The following is a 20,464-nucleotide window of genomic DNA, read 5'->3' as shown; positions in this document are numbered from 1 at the left end:
ACTTCTATGTTGCAACCGGGGCGGGGGGGGGGTGTCTCTTGACTGTAAAGATTGATTGAACTGTGCTTGTTTTCCACCGTTCCGTTTCTCGCTGCTGCCGGTTGAGCGCGGAGGCGAGGAGCTGAGTTGGGCGCCGAAGCCCTGAGATCCCATCAGGGGCTTCTTACTGGGTTTCTTGCTTTTAAAGCCTAGAAACATGTTTGTGTTGGGATTGGTTTGTTTTTAAATGGGAGCGGAGATTCCCCAGTGAGCTCCATCCACCACGCCCTGCACGTCTGCAGAACCACGAGAGAACGTGGCTGTGATGAGATCGATACGTGGAGGGCAGAACTTGGGTCCCGCTGAAAGTTTGAAGGCCGCTGTGGGTCGGTTGCTCCTGCAGGTCAGACGGCGCTGCACATCGCGATTGAGCGGCGTTGCAAGCACTACGTGGAGCTGCTGGTGGAGAAAGGGGCCGACGTCCATGCCCAGGCCCGTGGCCGCTTCTTCCAGCCCAAGGACGAGGGCGGCTACTTCTACTTCGGTGAGTGGGATGGGAGATCCTGTTCCTTACGAGGTGCTTTGCCGAGTTCCATAAGTGAAAGAGGAGGGTCCCTGCCAGCAAGGAACATACAGTCTAAATGTTGACAGCTGAGGAAGACCATGATGGAAGGGGGAACTGAGAAGCCCGGATGGCGAAGGGTGGAGGACGAACGCAGCTACTCACGTGCAGGCGTCGTGGCAGTAGGGAAGCTTTCCCCAGGTCCGTGCCTTCGAGATGTTTTGGACCACAACTCCCAGCGTTTGTGACTGTTGGCCACGTGAGCTAGGGCTGATGGGAGCTGAAGTCCAAAGTATCCGGAGGGCATCCGTTTCAGGAAAGCAGCAACGGGGATTAAAAAAAGGGTTGGAGGTGAAGGGGTTAAGCCAAAGGCTACACAGAGGAGGTGGATTTACTGCAGTGCCCTCTACGTGGGGCAGCCCTTGAAGACGGTTCGGAAGCTGCAGCTTGTGCAAAATGCAGCGGCCAGATTGATAACTGGAACAGGGAGGTTCGAACATATAACACCGATTCTGGCCCGCTTGCATTGGCTGCCTATATGTTTCCGAGCCCAATTCAAGGTGCTGGTTTTAACCTATAAAGCCCTACATGGCTTGGGACCGCCATACCTGACGGAATGCCTCTCCCGACATGAACCTACCCGCTCACTGCGCTCAACGTCTAAGGTCCTCCTCCGAGTGTCTGCTCTGAGGGAAGCTTGGAGGATGGCAACAAGGGAGAGGGCCTTTTCAGTGGTGGCCCCCCAATTATGGAATGATCTCCCTGACGAGGCTCGCCTGGTGCCAACATTGTTATCTTTCAGGCGCCAGGTCAAGACTTTTCTCTTCTCCCAGGCATTTAACAGCATTTAACAACATATGCTGAGTTTGTTCGTTTTTTTAATGAACCCCAGAACTGTTGTTGTTAAATGGATACTGTTGTTTTTATATTTTTAATGGTTTAAAATTTTGTATACTTCTTAATGTCCACTGTTTTTAACTTTTGTAAACCGCCCAGAGAGCTTCGGCTATGGGGTGGTATATAAATTTAATAAATCAATAAATATTTAGAGGAGGGGTCCCAAGAAAGAGATGCGTGGAGCGTGGTGGATCCGGTATCCATGGGGCACTGAATCCGCTCCGGGTTTCAGTCAGAACCAGCTAGCTCAGCCTTCCTCAACCTGGAGCGCTCCAGATGTGTTGGACTGCATCTCCCAGAATGCCCCAGCTGGCTGGGGCATTCTGGGAGTTGCAGTCCAACACATCTGGAGCACCCCAGGTTGAGGAAGGCTGAGCTAGATTGTGTTTGTTTTAATCTTGTAAAGCCGCCTTGAGTCGCAGTATTGGGGAAAAGGAGGGATACAAATAATAATAATAATAATAATAATAATAATAATAATAATAATAATATTTTTTTCTTGCCTGCCCCCGTCCTCGCCACGCAGGCGAGCTGCCCCTCTCCCTGGCGGCCTGCACCAACCAGCCCCACATCGTCCACTACCTGGCGGAGAATGCCCACAAGCAGGCCGACCTGCGTCGCCAGGACTCCCGGGGCAACTCGGTGCTCCACGCCCTGGTGGCCATCGCCGACAACACCCGCGAGAACACCAAGTTCGTCACCAAGATGTACGACCTGCTGCTGATCAAGGCCGCCAAGGTCTTCCCCGACACCCACCTGGAGGCCCTGCTTAACAACGACGGCCTCTCGCCCCTCATGATGGCGGCCAAAAGTGGGAAGATCGGGGTGAGTCTGGGCGCACACTGCGGGCGGGAAGCCCAGGCACGCCGGGAGCTGGCTTGCCCCGAGTCACAGCCTTGGTCCATCGAAACCCAGACACGGACCGGCAGCAGCCATGGCTCTCTGGGCTTCCAGGCAAGGTTCTGGAGAAGATGGGGGTCGAACCCGAGATCTTTTGCACCCAAAGCAGGGAGGGGCTCTGTGGCCGAAATCTGATCCCTCTTCTAAGTAGGTCCCAGGTTCAAACCCTGGCATCTCCAGGTAGGGCTCTCCCACACTAGAGGCCTGCAAGAGGCAGCTGGACAAGCATCTTTGAGGTATACTTTAGGGTGGATTCCTGCATTGAGTGGGGGGTTGGACTCGATGGCCTTAGAGACCCCTTCCAACTCTACTAATTCAATGATTCTAAGTGACAGGAAGCCAAATTCTGGCTAGACATCAGGAAAAAATTCCTGACTTTTAGAGCAGTATGACATTGGAACCAATGGTCTAGGGAGGTTGTGGGCTCTCCCACACTAGAGGCCTTCAAGAGGCAGCTGGACAACCATCCGTCAGGGATGCTTTAGGGTGGATTCCTGCACTGAGCAGGGGGTTGGACTCGATGGCCTTATTGGCCCCTTCCAACTCTGCTATTCTATGATTCTATGAATCCTGCCGGAAACCCTGGAGAACCGTTGCTGCCGGCCAGTGTCGACAACACTGGGCCAGATGGACCAAGGCAAGTCTGACTGTGTATCAGGCGCCTTCCAATGTGGCTTTGCCCTTGGGAACGGGGATCCTCTCTCTCTGCACCTCTGCCTTTGGTCGTCCGTGGCCGGTCACGCCACGCCTGCTGAGCCGTGCCTCGCCTGACCCCGAGAACCCTTCTGTCCTCCAGATGTTCCAGCACATCATCCGTCGGGAGATCAAGGACGAAGACGCCCGCCACCTCTCCCGGAAGTTCAAGGACTGGGCCTACGGGCCCGTCTACTCCTCCCTCTACGACCTTTCCTCCCTGGACACGTGTGGCGAGGAAGTTTCGGTGTTGGAGATCCTGGTGTACAATAGCAAAATTGAGGTAAGGGCAGCGGTGTAGCAGAACCAGGGCTCTCAGGGTTGGAGGACCAGGACTTTTTTTATCAGCAGGGACATCGATGCTGCCTTCCACCCAGCTCAGATTTCCCTGTTCCCCTCGGAGCTAAGCTGTGATCCTCACTGGGGGATAAATAGATTCCCCCCAAAGTAACAGATTGGTGTGAGTCACCCGCTGTTGTAAAGCAAAGTGTTTTGGGGTGTCCTAGTTTTGAATGAGCATTTATTTCTTTCCTTTTATTTCTATACCGGCCCACAGCCGAAGCCCTCACAGAAATTTAAACCATAAATTGCAGCTTAAAAACATAAAATATGGAAGTTTAAACCGCAATATAAAACCACCGTGTAAAAGTAGAACTGGAATAACACTGAGCAGCAATGCAGAGATTTAAAATACAGGTTTAAAACAGCAGAGCTGAAAGACTGGGGTGGTAAAATGCTAAAATGCCTGGGAAAATAAGAAGGTCTTCACCTGGGGCTGGAAGGAGTACAGTGTAGGCGCCAGGCGAACCTCTCTAGGGAGCGCATTCCACAGCCGGGGTGCCACAGCAGAGAAGGCCCTGTTCTTTAGGAAGGCCCATTGGCTTTTCAAAAGAGCTACAAACGCCATATATAATACACACATGCACAGGGTGATGGATTGAAACCGCTGTCTGCCGTCTTGGACGCTCCTCGATGGGGCGGCTACGGGGTCTGCGACGACAGCGGGTTTCAGCGCTTTCCATGACACCGCTGGGGAAGAGCCGGGAGGGGGGACATGCAGGCACGGCCGGCGGCCGCTTCTGTTGACCGTGGGGCTGCTCGGTTCCCATCGAACGGAGAACGCGTTTGCTCACTGCGCTGCTCTCCCTCCCCTGCCTGCCCTCCCGCATCCAGAACCGCCACGAGATGTTGGCCGTGGAACCCATCAACGAGCTCTTGCGGGACAAATGGCGCAAGTTCGGCGCCGTCTCCTTCTACATCAGCGTGGTCTCCTACCTCTGCGCCATGGTCATCTTCACCCTGGTGGCCTACTACCGCCCCCTGGAGGGCATCGTGAGTAACCGCTCCTTGCCCCACCATCCCGTGCCCTACTTGCGGGTCCCTGGCTGACAGCCGGTTGGCTGCTTTCATCCTGTTCGGACGACACACTGCCACGGCGGTGAAGTGCTTTGAGCTACACATGTTGGCATAATGCATCGTGTGAACCGGGACTGAGCATGTCGTGTGGACCGTTCCGAACTACGGCGGCGACATAACCACGGTTTAAACTCGCTCGCTAACCATTTGCGGCAAAAGGGTTAGCGGCCTCACCGTGGCTACTAACGGGTCTTGTGTGAACAGAGTGCTGGACTAGATGGACCCCTGGTTTGATCCAGCAGCGCTCTGCTTATGTTCGAGAGTTGTAAGCAGCGGAGAGATGGAATCCGGGCTCTGAGACAGGCCTGGCATTGATCCCTGCCTCCCGTCTGAATTTCCCATAATGTCCCCAACATATGTTTATATTTGTAGCCTGTTTTTCGGTTGGCAAAACCCATCTGATAAATCAGATGAGTGGGGGAAAGTTAGTTACTGGCAGTGAGAGTTTTAAGCTAAAATAAGCTGGTGGGTTTGGTATTTTGGCCACGCCCCCTTGGCATTTAGCCCCGCCTACCACTGGAACGCGGATCCCAAGATCTTCTCTGAAATGGCCCCTCAGGCTGAAAGAGGTTCAACACGCCCGGATGTAGGGATGTTTAGCCTGGAGAAGAGAAGATTGAGGGGAGACATGAGAGCACTCTTCAAATACTTAAAAGGTTGTCACACAGAGGAGGGCCAGGATCTCTTCTCGATCTTCCCAGAACGCAGGGCATGGAATAACAGGCTCAAGTTAAAGGAAGCCAGATTCCGGCTGGACATCAGGAAAAACTTCCTGACTGTTAGAGCAGTGCGACAATGGAATCAGTTACCTAGGGAGATTGTGGGCTCTCCCACACTAGAGGCCTTCAAGAGGCAGCTGAACCACCATCTGTCAGGTAGGCTTTAGGGTAGATTCCTGCATTGAGCAGGGGGTTGGACTCGATGGCCTTGTAGGCCCCTTCCAACTCTGCTATTCTATGATTCTGTGATTCTAGGGACGGCCACTGGCAGAGCGCTGTGTAAAGGCAACAGTGCTGGACTGTTAATTGAGACGGCCTGGGTTCAGATCTTCTCACCCAGTAAAGCTGACTGGCTTGACGTCTCCTTCCTTCTCTGCCTAACCTTCCTTGCAGGGTTGTTGTGTGGATAAGGGGTGCTAGTTTGCACCGCCCTGAGCTCCTTGGAGCGAGGGCAGGGGAATTACTTTAGCAGCCTATAAACAAACTATAACTTATAAGGCATGTATTGGCTGAGGCTGTGTTTAAAGGTAGTCTACCTCCACCTAATCCAGCTCAGCAGGGGCGGGCTCTTTCCATCCCGTGAGCAGCCTGTGAACTTCCACTGGGACAGCTGGCGCCCAGCCACAGTTGGGGGGGTCGGACGTGGGACGTCTCACTCAGCGGCGCAAATCTCACTCTCCTGTTGAAGAGTCGCTGCTCCCACGTGCGATTTCTGGGAAGCGCAAAGCAGGACTTAGGAGTTCTCTTTTGAGACAGCCTTTCCTCACTGGTCTCTTCTCTCTCCCCTCTGCCACCTCCAGCCCCCGTACCCGTACACCACCACCACCGACTACCTGCGCCTCGCTGGGGAGATCGTCACGCTTTTCACGGGCGTCCTCTTCTTCTTCACCAACGTAAGTGCGATGCAGGCATTGCCGTGCGGTGGGGTCCTCCCCCGCGCTTTTTCGTGTTCCCCCCCAGCTCAGCCCCAGGGTCAGGCCTCCCTTTTCCCCCCCTCCCTCCCCTTGCACCCTAGACCCCTCCCCGTCCGAGCGACCATCGCATCCCTCTTCCGTTCCCATCTGACACGCCATTTCTCCTCCTTTGTGGGTCCTTTTGCCTGCTACGTCTCCACAGGAGGGCTGTCCCCCAATTCGAGAACTTCGGCAGAGCAATCCCGTGGTGTGGGGGAGAAGTCGCCTCTTTCCAAGGCGCAAGGGGTGTGTGTGTGTCTTGTTTTCCTTAATGCTGGCCTTTCCTTTGTAAAAACAATCCCCCTCCCCATTTGTTTCAGTAGGATGGAAAATACCTCCCCCAGCTCCACGCTCCCCCCATGTGCGAGAAACGAGGGGATCCACTGGATCCAAAGCCTCCCCAACTCTGAAGGAAAAAGCCCGTTTTCTTTCTTTTTTAAGCGGATGGGCGTCAAAGTTGGAGCAGGCGCCAGAATTGACATTCGCTTCTGCACAAGAATCAAAGGCTATCAATGGCTTCTAGTCCCGATGGCTCTATGCTACCGTCACTATCAGGGGCAGTAAGCCTACGTACCCCCATTGCTGGGGAACATGGGCAGGAGGGTGCTGTTGCACTCATGCCCTGCTCATGGGTTCCTGGTCAACAGCTGGTTGGCTGCTGTGTGAACAGAATGCTGGACTAGATAGACCCTGGGTCTGATCCGTCCTCAGGGCTCTTCATGGCTTCTTATCGGCATTTTTTCTTTTTAAAAATGTACTTTTTAAAAGTGTAATTGCTGTTTTCTGGACTGCTGGCCAATTCACTGGAGAAGCCCCCCCCCCCCACACAACACAGCAACGCCCAACGGCTCCCTCTTGTGTTGCGCGGGTGCGGTTTATGCTCCGTTTATGCTCGCATCCGACTACAACTCCCATCACCCAGCTGGGGGGCGGTGGGAGTTGTAGTCAGCTGTTTTGACCCAAAGCTGCTTGCTGTGCCCACGGACGTTCCGAGCGCCTTCCGAACCTCCTTTCAAGGCCTCTTTCACGGGCTGGACGTCCCCCATTCCTTGAGTGGCATTGGAAGGACCCTGCGTCTTTTCCCAGCTTGCATCCCTCTCTCTTCCCCCCCCCCCACTTTGGGTCTTGTTTCCCTCCCCAGATCAAAGACCTCTTCCTGAAGAAATGCCCAGGGGTGAATTCCTTCTTCATAGATGGCTCCTTCCAGTTGCTCTAGTGAGTTGAAAAGAAGCAAGACCCGACTCAGTTTCTTCACCGCGGGGGGTTGGGGTGGGGTGGGGTGGGGGGAGGCCACGGGCCCTTTTTGGCAGCCGCTCCAAAGCCGTCCTTCCACTTTGGGGGCCCTCTCAGGATCGGGGAAATGCCTGGAGTTCAGGCTGACCTTGAGTTGTTCAGTCCGAAATTCGGCCAAAGTGTGCAAGCGTGAAGGAGGCGTGGGCGATGAGGATTCGGATTGGGGCCTTCCCAGTTTATTGGGGGCCCACGTGGGGTGCGTCCCTGCTCAGGCACAACCATCCGCCCCGCTCAAAACCCTCCGGCGTGGGGCTGGCAGGTGTGTGCGTGGCTGAAGCCCCCGCCCCACCCCACCCCACGCCTGCCCCTGGGTGGGCACTGACCTTTCGCTCCTGCCCCCTGCAGCTTCATCTATTCGGTGCTGGTCCTGGTCGCCGCCGCCCTGTACCTGGCGGGCATCGAGGCCTACCTGGCCGTCATGGTTTTCGCGCTGGTGTTGGGCTGGATGAACGCGCTCTACTTCACCCGAGGACTCAAGCTGACAGGGACCTACAGTATCATGATCCAGAAGGTGAGGGGGCCCAGGGCAGGGCAGGGCGGGGGCGCCCCTGGGGTCTAGGCAGGGACAAATCCCTGAACTGCCCAATGCCGCAACTCGAGGCCTCCTCAGAGCGGTGTTGTCTGAAGTCACAACAGCACTTAACCCGCCCTTCTCCAACCAGGCGCTTTCCAGGTCCATCGGGCTACAACACCTATCATCCACAGGCTGAGATGATGGGAGTCGCAGGCCAACACATCTGGAGGGCATCTGGTTGGAGAAAGCTGGGTTTGTACTGTTACGGTGGGCTCCAGGTTTACACTGGATCAATTCCAATGGCGTCAGTGGTTTTCCTCATCCTGCCGTGCAGCCTGAAAATGCTACAGAGAGTCAGGGAGACCCTGATGAATGGGGTGAACTGTGGCATGGGTGGGGGGAAGAGGAAAGAGCCCCCCAAAATCTGGCAGAGGGACCTTCAGCGAGTGGAGCACTTCCTTTCGCAAAAGGCCAAATTCCGCCATGGCCAAATGCAAGCCTCTAGCCTCCCAGCCTTTTCGTCGCGGCCGTTTCTTCAGCCCTCTAGAGAGCCGATGCAGCCCACCCCAGAATCGGCTGCCTCTTAGCTCCCTGGTTCTTTGCAGATGTTTTAAGATTTGCCAGCAACGGCTGGCCTTGGGCGTCGGGGTCTTGACTCCAATTCTCTGTTCGCAGATCCTGTTCAAAGACCTCTTCCGCTTCCTGCTTGTCTACGTGCTTTTCATGATCGGCTACGCGTCAGGTAAGACGGACGCCGTTCAGGGGCTGGGACCGGCCTGGGTTGGCTGGCTGTTGGGTTTTTATTTTGAAGGCCTTATCTGCCACCTCGCGGCCCTCAGTATACCACCCGAGGGAGTGCAGCTCCCAGCAGAATACCTGCAAGGGCCTTCTCTGCGGTGGCCCCACCCTCTGGAAAACCCTCCCTCGTGCAGTTCGGGAGAAAATGTACCTTCTTTGAAACGCTCCTGAAAACACACCTGTTCACCCACAGGCTGTCACTGTTGCTGGGGTTTTACTTTGGTTTGACGTGGTATTTTTAAACTTTTAATAATTTCGTGTCTTCCCCATGCTGTATTTTATGAACTGCCCAGAAAGCCTCAGCTATTGAGCAGTATAAAAATATAATAAATAAAGTAAATGATAAGGGAATGCTCTCCCCCGAAAAGAACATACCCGCCAGCCTGCCTGCCTTGGTTTATTTATTTACTATTTATTATTGCATGTATATCCCACCTTTTTTCCTTCAAGGAACTGAAGGTGGCATACGTAATCCTCTCCATTTCATCCTCACAACAACACCCCTGTGAGGTGGGTTGGGCTGAGAGTCTGTGACTGGCCCAAAGTCACCCAGTGGGCTTCCAGGGCCGAGTGGGGACTAGAAGTAGCCGAAAGAGAAAGGAAACCCCAGATAATGAGTGAGCAAAAAAGCCGAAAGGCACGGGGGTGGAACCAGGTGTGTGTCCAGAAGGATTTATTATTGCCTACGCGTTTTGGACTATATAGGCCCCGGTTCAGACAACACGCTAAACCCTGCTGCTTAACCACAAAATGGTTAAGGGAATGCACTGACCTTAATGTATTCCATTAACCATTTTGTGGTTAAGCAGCAGGGTTTAGTGTGTTGTCTGAACAGGGGCCTATATAGTCCTTCACCAGGGCAATTTCTCTCCTGAGCAGGAGTGTCCTTTGTGAAGACACTCTTGCTCAGGAGAGAAATTGCCTCGCTGAAGGGCTCTATGGAGTCCGAAATGCGCCAGCGATTATAAACCCTTTTGGACACATGCCTGGTTCCACCCTGTTGCGTTTTGGCTTTTTTGCTCACTCCCCGGATATGGTTGAGCTACAAGGCTGCCGTCCCTGACCATTGGCCCTGCTGGTAATAGAAACCGTAATCCAGCAACGTCTGGAGAGTCTTGGTTGAAAAGGGCTTTCCCCCTGTTGACTGCAGGGCCTCTCAGTGGATTTTAAAAACCATCACAACAGCCCTGCATTTTGGGAGTGCAGAACAGGGAGAACTCCTCTGCCTCGTCCATTTATCCTTTTGCAAAGAGACCGATCCACCTGTCCTATATAGAAAGCGGGGTGGGTGGAGTGGGTGGTTGTCTTTGATAGCTGATGGGATGTCTGACAGGTAAGCATTCACCTGCGACATCTCTGAAGCTACAACCCCGTGGAAAACTACCCGGGACCCAAGCAGCTGGTCATGGGGTGGGGGTGGGGGAGAGAGCAGCTGGGCATGGGGGGCTGGGAAGGGCCCTACTTTTAGGGGCAGGCTCACATCTATTTCGGTCCCACGCTGCCGCCCGGGCTTCATGGCAGCCAACCACCCTGGACAGAGGGAGGGTTTTCGCCCAGCCGGATCTCCCGACTCCCAATCAGACCCTCTAGCCCAGCCTTCTTCAACCTGGGGCGCTCCAGATGTGTTGGACTACAACTCCCAGAATGCCCCAGCCAGCTGCTGGGGCATTCTGGGAGATGCAGTCCAACACATCTGGAGCGCCCCAGGTTGAGGAAGGCTGGGCTAGCCACGACACCCCGCTGCCTCTCACTGGTTCAGTGCCCTTCGCCGCCATTTCCTGCCCCTCTCGTCCCTGCAGCGTTGGTCTCCTTGCTGAACCCTTGCCCCAGCATCGAGGCCTGCGACGAGGGGCGCGCCAACTGCACGGCGCCCGCTTACCCCTCTTGCCGGGACAGCAAGACGTTCAGCACCTTCCTGTTGGACCTCTTCAAGCTCACCATCGGCATGGGCGACCTGGAGATGATCGAGAACGCGAAATACCCCGGCGTCTTCGTCATCCTCCTGGTCACCTACATCATCCTCACCTTCGTCCTCCTGTTGAACATGCTCATCGCCCTCATGGGGGAGACCGTGGGCCAGGTGTCCAAGGAGAGCAAGCAGATCTGGAAGCTCCAGGTAAGAAACGCTCCAGGGGACCAGGCACCCGCGGGGCTTCGCGGCAGGAAAACGCCTTTCCGGCTCTGGGGAAAACTGCCTCTAAATCCGGTGTGGACAACATGCAGGCTGCAGACGGCCTTTCCCCCCCAGTGGCTGCCTTGTGACCCCTCCTGCCCCCTGCCACTGAATTTGCTGCAGAGCAAATAAAGCGGCACATTTGCTCAAAAGCATCCTGGGCAGAGAATCGTGATTCAAAAGCCATGACCTCTGTGCCACCTACCCCTTAGAACGTGAGAGAACATCAGAAGAGCCCTGATGCTGGATCAGACCAAGGGTCCAGCTAGTCCAGCCTTCCTCAACCTGGGGCGCTCCAGATGTGTTGGACTGCAACTCCCAGAATGCCCCAGCCAGCAGAGCTGGCTGGGGCATTCTGGGAGTTGTAGTCCAACACATCTGGAGCGCCCCAGGTTGAGGAAGGCTGATCTAGTCCATCACTCTGTCCACACAGGGGCCAACCAGCCATCGGCCAGGGACCCACAAGGCAGGACATGGTGCAACAGCACCCTCCCACCCATGTGCCCCAGCAACTGGTGCACACAGGCTAATTGCCTCTGATACTGGAGATAGCACACAACCATCAGAGCTAGTAGCCATGGATACCTTCTCCTCCTCCAAGAATTTATCCAACCCCTTTTTAAAGTCCTCAGAATTGGTGGCCATCACTACATCTTGTGGTAGTGAATTCCATAATTTAACTACCATATTTCTTCGATTCTAAGACGCCATCGATTGTAAGATGCACACTAATTTCAGTACCACCAACAGAAAAAAAGCCTTGATTCTAAGAAATAATAAACGCACCCGCGATTCTAAGACGCACCCCGGTTTTAGAGATGTTTATATGGGGGGGAAAGTGCATCTTAGAATCAAAGAAATAGGGTATGTGCTGTGTGCAGAAACCTGTCCTTTCATGTATTCTGATATCCCACCCATCAGCTTCATGGGTCCTAGTATTTTGGGAGAGGGAGAAAAGTGTCTCCCTCGCCACTTTATCCACAACAGGCCTGTGGTCCCTGTGGAAGTTCGTGGCTCCGATGTCCGTGGGGGTCCCTGAATCCGCTCCAGGTTTTAGTCTGAGCGAGCTAGAACTCTAAAGGAGCTATCAACTGCACATCATGAAATTGAGTTCAAGGTGATTCTAGCGTTGATCCCCACGTCTGAGCACATGAATAGATGTGGTGAGGGCCACCCATTTGGATGGCTTTAAAAGGGGGTTGGATAAATTCCTGGAGGAGGAAGCTGTCAAGGGCTACTAGCCCTGATGGTTGTGTGCTGCTTCCAGTAGCAGAGGCAGTAAGCCTGTGGGCATCAGTTGCTGGGGAACATGGGTGAGAGGGTGCTGTTGCATCATGTCCTGCTTTATTGGTCCCTGGTCAACAGCTGGTTGGCCCCTGTGTGAACAGAGTGCTGGACTAGATGGACCCTCGGTCTGATGCAACATTAGGGCTCTTCTGATGTTCTTAAGACTCCTTGGCCAGTCTTTTTGAGAAGGCTTCCATTTTTGCAGCTTCTGCACGCAGCTGCAAAAGGCTGTGCTGTCCGTCGTGCAACGGATCCCTTTTTGAGAAAACACTCTTGACTTGCCTTAATTCAGACCCTCGCTTGCTTTGCCCGTAGTTGGTTGCCAGAATTTGCCCCGCGGCCTGCAGGGCCGAGGACCTGTCGAGGTTGGGGAATAAGGAGTGATAAAACAGCAGGGTGTGCCGGATCTTGGCCTTATGGTTTCCCTGCCTTCTCTGCTCACAGTGGGCTACCACCATCCTGGATATCGAGAGATCCTTCCCTGTGTTCGTCAGGAAAGCTTTCCGCTCGGGAGAGATGGTCACCGTTGGGAAGTCCTTGGACGGGACGCCCGACCGACGGTGGTGTTTCAGGTAACGGCTGGGAATCCTTACGGGGAGGGGGAAACTCGTCTTTACCCCAGTCTTAAAAAGAAAATGACACAACCCTGGGCCGAGGCAATAATCCTCATTTTGCATCAAACGAAATGGATTTTTAACCGGGATAAGTTATGTAGATTAGCACAAGCTTTTACTTTGCATAATACCTCCTGGCATCACTCAGTGAAGAGACGGGGAGGGGGGAGTCCATCAGCCAGCCTAAATACTCCTCACCCACCTGGCAACTAACTCGGAGCTGTGCTCCTGGCGCCTGGGAATTCAGCCGGCTTTGCCCACGCAGGTTCAACCGTCTCTTCGTGGCCATAAGGGCTAGAAACTTGAGGTGAAGAGGAAGCTGTGTGCTGCGTCCCTCCTCCACTCAGTGTACACACATAGCCTTTGATCTGAAACTAGTCTTTGATCTGAAACTAGCTTTATGTGACCTCCAAGTCTTGGGGGTGGGTAGAAAGTGTTGGTCGCAAATAGCACGGCCCGCTAGAACAGCGCCTCGCCCCCCCCCCCCCCGGCCCTGCTTGGCTATCTCAGCTGGCATTTCCCCCACGCCTTGTCCTGAATGCCCATCTTTTCTTCTTCTTCTTCTTCTTCCCAGGGTTGACGAAGTGAACTGGTCTCACTGGAACCAGAATTTGGGCATCATCAATGAAGACCCCGGCAAGAACGACACCTACCAATACTACGGCTTCTCCCACACGGTGGGCCGGCTGCGTCGAGGTAAGTAATTGGCAGCAATTGCTGGGGGTCCGTGCAGAAGGGCAGGGACTCATTCAGGGGCACAACGCGCAGATGTTCGGCGGCGGAGCGTCCAAGACGCGCACAAGAAGGGAGAGACGTCTCAGGAGGCCGTAAGAAAGTTTGATTGTACAAAAGCCCGACGCGTTTCGGACTCCTTGTTTCGTAGGCCTTCTTTAACAGAAACCAGGAACAAGACAACACAGAACTGAAAGCCTTTCACAGTTCTAAGCACTGCAAGCACAAGCCTGTGCAGACATGGAAACGAGAGCATGATTTCAGTAAAATTATGTTTTATACTGTATGCTTTTATCTGAACGCTGCCCTGTGTTCTTAATGGTATAGGGCGGGATACAAATGCTTTCAATAAATAAATGAAATGCATGAAAGGTTTTTTTAGGGCACATTGCAGACAAAGCCTGGGCATATATTTAATAATATAAAACAGTTAAAAATCTAACGTACTTACTTGTTATAACGCCTGCAGAAATTATTAACGAATTCAGCAGGGGGTTGGACTTGATGGCCTTGTGGGCCCCTTCCGGCTCTTACTATTATTCTGTGACTCTAAGAAATTGTCTGGTGATGGCGGCTAGCTGGGATGCACTGAAGGCAATGTGTCGTATAGACAATTAGGCAAGTTTTTTTTTCCTTTGAGTTTCTACGGGTGTTATCATAACAGGGCTGTTTCATCCAGGTCTTCTCATATCTGGACAGCGCAACAAGCATCAGGGAATGTCTCAGAACTACAAGTGGTAAAAATTCCAGCTCCTCCTTTAGCCCCTGTGGAGACCACGTGTCTTCAATTTCAAACTCCACCCTGTTTCTTTTTTCAGCAGCTGCTTCTCATCCTCGCAGCTGAGTTTTTCCAGTGTCCAAAACTTAGAATCTGTTAAAAGATCTTTCTTTCCCCCCAAGTGACGCTCCCGGCCTGTTGTTTTTAATATTACACAGTAGTCCCCCTGTTCATTTTTTAAGGGGCCCGGTGGATGGGTCGTTAATCATTTCTGCAGCCGTTATAACAAGTATGTCAGATTTTAACTGTTTTAGATGATTAAATATATGCCCAGGCCTCGTCTGCAATATGCCCTAAAAAAAAAGCTTTTATGTGTTTTGCTGAAATTATGCTGTTGTTTCCATGTCTGCACAGGCTGTGCTTATAATGGAGAAAGGCTTTAAGTTCTGGGTTGTCTCGTCCCCTGAAGAAGGCCTACAAAGTCGGGAACGCGTCGGGCTTTTGTATAATAAAACCTTCTTCCGGCCTCCTGAGACGTCTCTCCCTTCTTGTGCGCATCTTGGCGGTCTCCTTGAGAGGAGGCTGCTCATCCTGTTGCTCCTTGACGCAGACCCACAGCACAGCCACTCAGCACCACCACCACCCCCCACAGCAGCCAATGCATGACTGCGAACATGGCTTCTTCCAGGGATGCAGCATGCAGACTCTTGTATGGGGGAGGCAGAGGAACTTTATTTCATGATTCATTTATTAATTAAATGCACAATTTCCGCCAAAAGCGGCGCGCAGCAGCCAATAACAAAATGCAGATAAAGCAGAATTGGTTTAAAACGTAACATAAAAACACATAAATTAAAAGCGCAATTAAAACCCAAGGAACAAACAGCACCCAACGTTTTATGAACGTGTTATTAAGGAGTGTTTCTCTCCCACGTCACTTAGTTTGGGAGCTGCTGCAATAACCAGATGTGTATCTCTGCTTCCCCCCAGCCTAAACTTGTCTTCTGTTTCTGCTTGCCCCAACCACCACCCGGCCCCGTTCAGAAGACGCCTTAAACCGTGGTGGTGAAGGCTTTTTTGTCGACAAAGAGGCCTTGATCACCGCGGTTTAAGGCGTCTTCTGAACAGGGCTCCCCTCTGCTTTAAACAAACCATCAAACAAAACTATTAGTAACTTCTTAACAAATGTATGTGGATATATATATGTCGAGAACAATTCTTATTTGTTTCTGATGAGTTTTTAGATATGCCTTGTCCTCATTTAGGTTTCAAAATGAACAACTTTAAAGAGCTGTATTTTCCCCTCTTCTGTTGGTAGTAGGCCCCGTTCAGAAGACACCTTAAACCGTGGCTTTAACCACAGTGGTTAAGCCAGAAAGCCGGGCTGTATTCAGAAGACACCTTAAAACTACGACTTTAACCATAGTGAATAAAGAAAAAAATGGTTTAAGGTGTCTTCTGAACACAGCCTGGCTTTCTGGCTTAACCGCCATGGTTAAAGCCATGGTTTAAGGTGTCTTCTGAACGGGCCCATAAAGTCAATCTAGAAAATCCGTCAAATGTAGCTAAACACCCGTTAGCTTCTCAAACCCCACCTAAGGATTAGAAACTTGTTTTACCTAGACTCAAGTCCCTTTCCCCCTCACCACCTTCTTTTCTGGTGAAGAATTTATATTGTGCATTCAGTTTTTGCAAAAAGAGTTCAGGAGTCTGCATCGGGCCGCCTCGATCTGTGCTCCGTGACCGACTGGAACTCTCTCTCTCTCTCTGTCTGCAGATCGCTGGTCAACGGTGGTTCCGCGGGTGGTGGAGCTGAACAAGAACTCCCATCCGGACGAGGTGGTGGTCCCCCTGGAGAGCGTGCGATCGCCCCAGGCGAATGAACACAAACCAAGTTACCCCCAGAGCTGGAGGAGGGAAGACTCTCACATCTAAGCCCTTGCGGCAGGGGAAGTGGGCGTGAGGGAGGCACGCTCGGGGCCGATCAGCAAACTCACCCGGCCTTTCGCTGCTCCCCGTACAGCCTTGGGGTGCAGGACGTGGGCCCAGCGTGGATGGAGCGGCCCTCTTCGTTCTCCAGCCTTCGTTCTCCACGGGCCGTGGTTGCACCCTGCAGAAAGTGGCAGCCGTGATCCATTCAGAAACACCAAGCAAGCAGACAAGCACTTACTTGCCATGGGATGGACATAAAGGGGACGAGAAAGCAAGCCCGGCTGCGTTTTCAGCTTTAAACTTGCTTTTTAAAAACGCCAACCACACATAAGCCAAGTTTCTCAGAATGCCAAATTACGCACCAGATGCCCCCACGGGCACGGAGGCACGGACGCTTTGGCCGGGCTCCGGAGCTCCTGGCTGCTGCTGAACTTCAGCGTGCCAAGGCCACAGCTAGCCAGAGGTGCTGTTTTAAGCGAGAAGCCCACCTTCCCCGCCAGAGTAAGTCTTTGGAGACGAGTTCCACTTTCTGGGCGAATTCGACAGAGGCCGGCCAGGGAGACAAGAGACATTCATTCCACCAAGGACTGTTTGCATTTCTTACTACAGTTTTATTTTGCACAAGGTTTTATCGAATTATTTATTTAGTAATAAAAGCCAAAGCACTCCAGCCGGCCTCCTGGCATTGTTTAGATGCGGCTGGCTGAAAAGAACCCCACGGGGAGTGGGAACTGTATTTTTGTCCAAGATGCACGGCAGGGGGGTTGGCAAATAGCCGTCCAGCATCATCTGGAGGGCCACAGCCCCCATCAACTCCAGCCAGTGGTGAGGGATGGGGGGAACTGCAGTCCAAAATCTGGGGAGCCACACTTTGCCCACCCCGCTAGGCAGCGCTGGGTACCCAGAGGAGGAGGGGGGGTCTCCTCTCTCCTGGGTTTTCAGTCCCGGCGCCTGTTCTTCTGAATAGCCGGCCTGTTCTCCATGCAAACCAAGAGAAAAGCCACCTGATGAGCACATTCCCATGGTCCTAGACCAGGGGTCCCCAGCGTGGTGCCTGTGGGTGCTTTGGTGCCCACACGGCTCTTCACTCTCTGCCCCCTTAAAAAAAATAAAAAATCATAAAGTAATAGAAAAACGTTCGGGCACCAGGTTCTCCTTCCTGTTCCTGAACCCGCTGCTGGTCAGCAGGAAGGGAGAAGGAGAGTAAGAGAGAGACTGGGGGGCAGAGACACAGCCAGGCAAAGAAAGAGTGGGGCTACAGGCTGGGGGTGGGGAGAAACAGTGAGATAAACGGGGGAGTGGGGGAGAAAGAGCCAGGTTAGGAGCTAGGAAGGGTGGAGAAAGGAGGAGGAGGAGGCTAGGAAGGATGGAGAGGAAGAAACTGACAAAGAAGGATGGAGAGAACGAAGTTGACTAAGAAAGATGGAGAGAACGAAGGCGGCCAGGGAGAGAAATAGTGAGGCCACAGGCTGAAAGTGGAGAGAGAAAGACAGCAAAAAGGAAAGGTGGATGGAAGAAGACTGAATGGGCCAGGGAGCAATGCTTTCAGAGAATCATAGAATAGCAGAGTTGGAAGGGGCCTACAAGGCCATCGAGTCCAACCCCCTGCTCAATGCAGGAATCCACCTCAAAGTATTCCTGAAAGATGGTTGTCCAACTGCCTCTTGAAGGCCTCTAGTGTGGGAGAACCCACAACCTCCCTGGGTAATTGGTTCCATTGTTGTACTGCTCTAACAGTCAGGACGTTCTTCCTGATGTCCAGCCGGAATCTGACTTCCTGTCACTTGAGCCCATTATTCCGTGTCCTGCACTCTGGGAGGATCGAGAAGAGATCCTGGCCCTCTTCTGTGTGACAACCTTTCAAGTATTCGAAGAGTGCCATCATGTCTCCCCTTTCCATCCCCCCCAAATCCTCAAATGCGCCCACTGGTCCAGAATGGCTCAGGACCCCCTGGTTGTACCATTTCAGACTGCAGCTATTGCATCCCTGAACGCTTCTTTATATATAAGCATTCTTGCGGAGCAGGGCTGAGCCTGCAGCCCTGAGGTGGTTCAGTCAAGGAACAGCGGCACCCCGTGACACTGCTGGTTGAGCCACACGGCTCCCCGTCGTGCCCCATAACTTCCCAAATGCATTGCTCTTTTCTTTCCGTGAGCAAACTGACCTGATCGCACTTTGGTTCCGCCGTAGTTCGGTCACGGGGACTTTGGGGGTGGGGTGGGGGGGAGCTAGCCAAACTGCACCGCAGCATTGCCTGTGAGGAGAGAACGAAATGAAACACGTTACTCCCAAATCCAGGCAGGTTCAGTGTTCATAATGTCCTAGCGCTTGGAAGACTGTTCTGGTCACCACGCCTAAAAAAGGATATTATAGAGCTAGAAAAAGGGCACCTAAAATGATTCCGGGGCCGGAGCATCTCCGCTACGAGGGAATGTTACATCAACTGGGATTGTTTAGCTTGGAGAAGAGGAGGCTGAGGGGAGACAGGATAGAGGTGGACAAAATGATGCATGGTGCGGAGAATGTGGACAGGGACATTTTTCTCCTGCTCTCAAAATACTAGAACAGCCTTCCTCAACCTGGGGCGCTCCAGATGTGTTGGACTGCACCTCCCAGAATGCCCCAGCCAGCCGGCTGGGGCATTCTGGGAGTTGCAGTCCAACACATCTGGAGCGCCCCAGGTTGAGGAAGGCTGTACTAGAACCTGGGGTCATCCCATGAAACTGATGGGTGGGAGATGCAGGACAAATAAAAGGAGCGACTTCTTTACACAGCGCAGAGTTAAAGTTATGGAACTCACTACCACGGGATGTGGTGATGGCCACCAATCTGGATGGCTTTAAAAGGAGGTTGGATAAATTCCTGGAGGAGAAGACTATCAATGGCCACTAGGGTGCTATCTCCAGTATCCGAGGCAGTAAGCCTGTGTGCACCAGTTGCTGGGGAACATGGGCAGGAGGGTGCTGTTGCACCATGTCCTGCTTGTGGGTCCCTGGCCGATGGCTGGTCAGCCCCTGTGTGAACCGAGTGCTGCGCTAGATGGACCCTTGGTCTGATCCAGCATCAAGGCACTTCTTACATTCTGATGTTCTCCTAAGGGGTACGTGGCACAGAGGTCACGTCTTTTGAATCACGATCAGGGGGAAAAAAAGTAAACTAAACATCCCCTCCGCTCCACCAACTTACAGCAAAGTCTCAAAATTGCTACAGGAAGGGTGGGGTTTGCATTCAGCGATCTGGGGGGGGGGGTGAGGGGGGGTGAGGGGGGGGATTGCCAGCCTGCAGGCTGGAAACGGAGCCACAAGAGGGCAGCACACACCAGAGGATAAACCCGGTACACAAGTTCTTCCCCAAAGCAAGGGGTGGGTGGCTGTGCGCTTGCTAACAGAATTTACAGCCCTGTTTTTGGTTCTGCGACAGGCAGACATTCAACAGGTAGTGTTTTCCCCATGTACGTGAAATCTCAACACTGTTCAAGGCACAGGAGCCTGGTAAGGGAAAAAAGGGAATCTCCTTGCGCATGCGCAGAGCGAGCGCCTTTCCCTAAGAGCAAAAAACTTTTTTTAAAAAAAACCACAACGCTCTTTACACGCACGCGCAAAGCTGGCTCCCACCCTCACCCTGCAAACACACAATGTAGCGCCCACTGTTGTAGCACAGACCGAGAGGGGATGAGGACGGGGCGAAAAAGGTACACCGCCCGCGCACGGCGTCCTTTCTCCTAGAAAAAGGCAACGTCCGTGGCGCTTGGCAGAGCAGAGCAGAGCAAATTGTGGCGGTGAAGGGGGGCAGCGGGCTGCATCCTACACCCGGGAAAGTCAATTACTGCTGGGGTCATCACTGCACTTTGTCACGCCGGAGCATGACAGGCCCGCGGGCGGTGATGGAAGGCAGCCTAAATCGCACCAGTCAGAAGAGTCTGCCAGCAATGAGCTAAGCAAGTGATGTGAAATCGCGGAGTAAATATTCTACGGCAGGCTTTTCCTTCTTCTTGGTAAGCACTTAACCAAGTCCACAGCACAGTGGAAGAAAAACTCCAAATTACATCTTTGCAGCCCCAGCATTAATCTCATTTTTTGACACTGATGAGGATTTTGTCAGCTGCTCTCTCACGGGGGCCTGGGAAGGGCTTGTCAGCCTGTTTCTAACGCATGTGCCACCGCCAGGGCTTTGACGCGCACACCCATGTTACTGACTCATCAGTGCCTTCTGAACTGTGTCCACTAGGAGCAGTAAAAACAAGGGCGGCCTGTTGAATAATGCTGTGTAACTCAAAAGCTTGC

At 53.0% G+C, this 20,464-nt stretch overlaps 1 protein-coding gene across 1 annotated transcript in view; it reads left to right on the top strand.

The window, feature by feature from the left end:
• Positions 1–16,734, top strand: part of TRPV4 (transient receptor potential cation channel subfamily V member 4) — a 38,736-nt gene extending 22,002 nt beyond the window's left edge. The window contains exons 6-17 of the mRNA XM_063143778.1: positions 383–523; positions 1,965–2,263; positions 3,135–3,314; positions 4,205–4,363; positions 5,967–6,059; positions 7,261–7,334; positions 7,758–7,923; positions 8,602–8,668; positions 10,524–10,840; positions 12,629–12,756; positions 13,373–13,494; positions 16,026–16,734. Of these exons, the coding sequence (XP_062999848.1) occupies positions 383–523; positions 1,965–2,263; positions 3,135–3,314; positions 4,205–4,363; positions 5,967–6,059; positions 7,261–7,334; positions 7,758–7,923; positions 8,602–8,668; positions 10,524–10,840; positions 12,629–12,756; positions 13,373–13,494; positions 16,026–16,183 (1,904 nt within the window). The 3' untranslated portion in view covers positions 16,184–16,734. The remainder of the gene's footprint in view (positions 1–382; positions 524–1,964; positions 2,264–3,134; positions 3,315–4,204; positions 4,364–5,966; positions 6,060–7,260; positions 7,335–7,757; positions 7,924–8,601; positions 8,669–10,523; positions 10,841–12,628; positions 12,757–13,372; positions 13,495–16,025) is intronic.
• The last annotated feature ends 3,730 nt before the right edge of the window (positions 16,735–20,464 follow it).

Source organism: Elgaria multicarinata, chromosome 18 (genome assembly GCF_023053635.1).
Source record: "Elgaria multicarinata webbii isolate HBS135686 ecotype San Diego chromosome 18, rElgMul1.1.pri, whole genome shotgun sequence".
NCBI classification, from domain to species: domain Eukaryota; kingdom Metazoa; phylum Chordata; class Lepidosauria; order Squamata; family Anguidae; genus Elgaria; species Elgaria multicarinata.
This window is presented reverse-complemented; position numbering and strand designations above follow the sequence as displayed.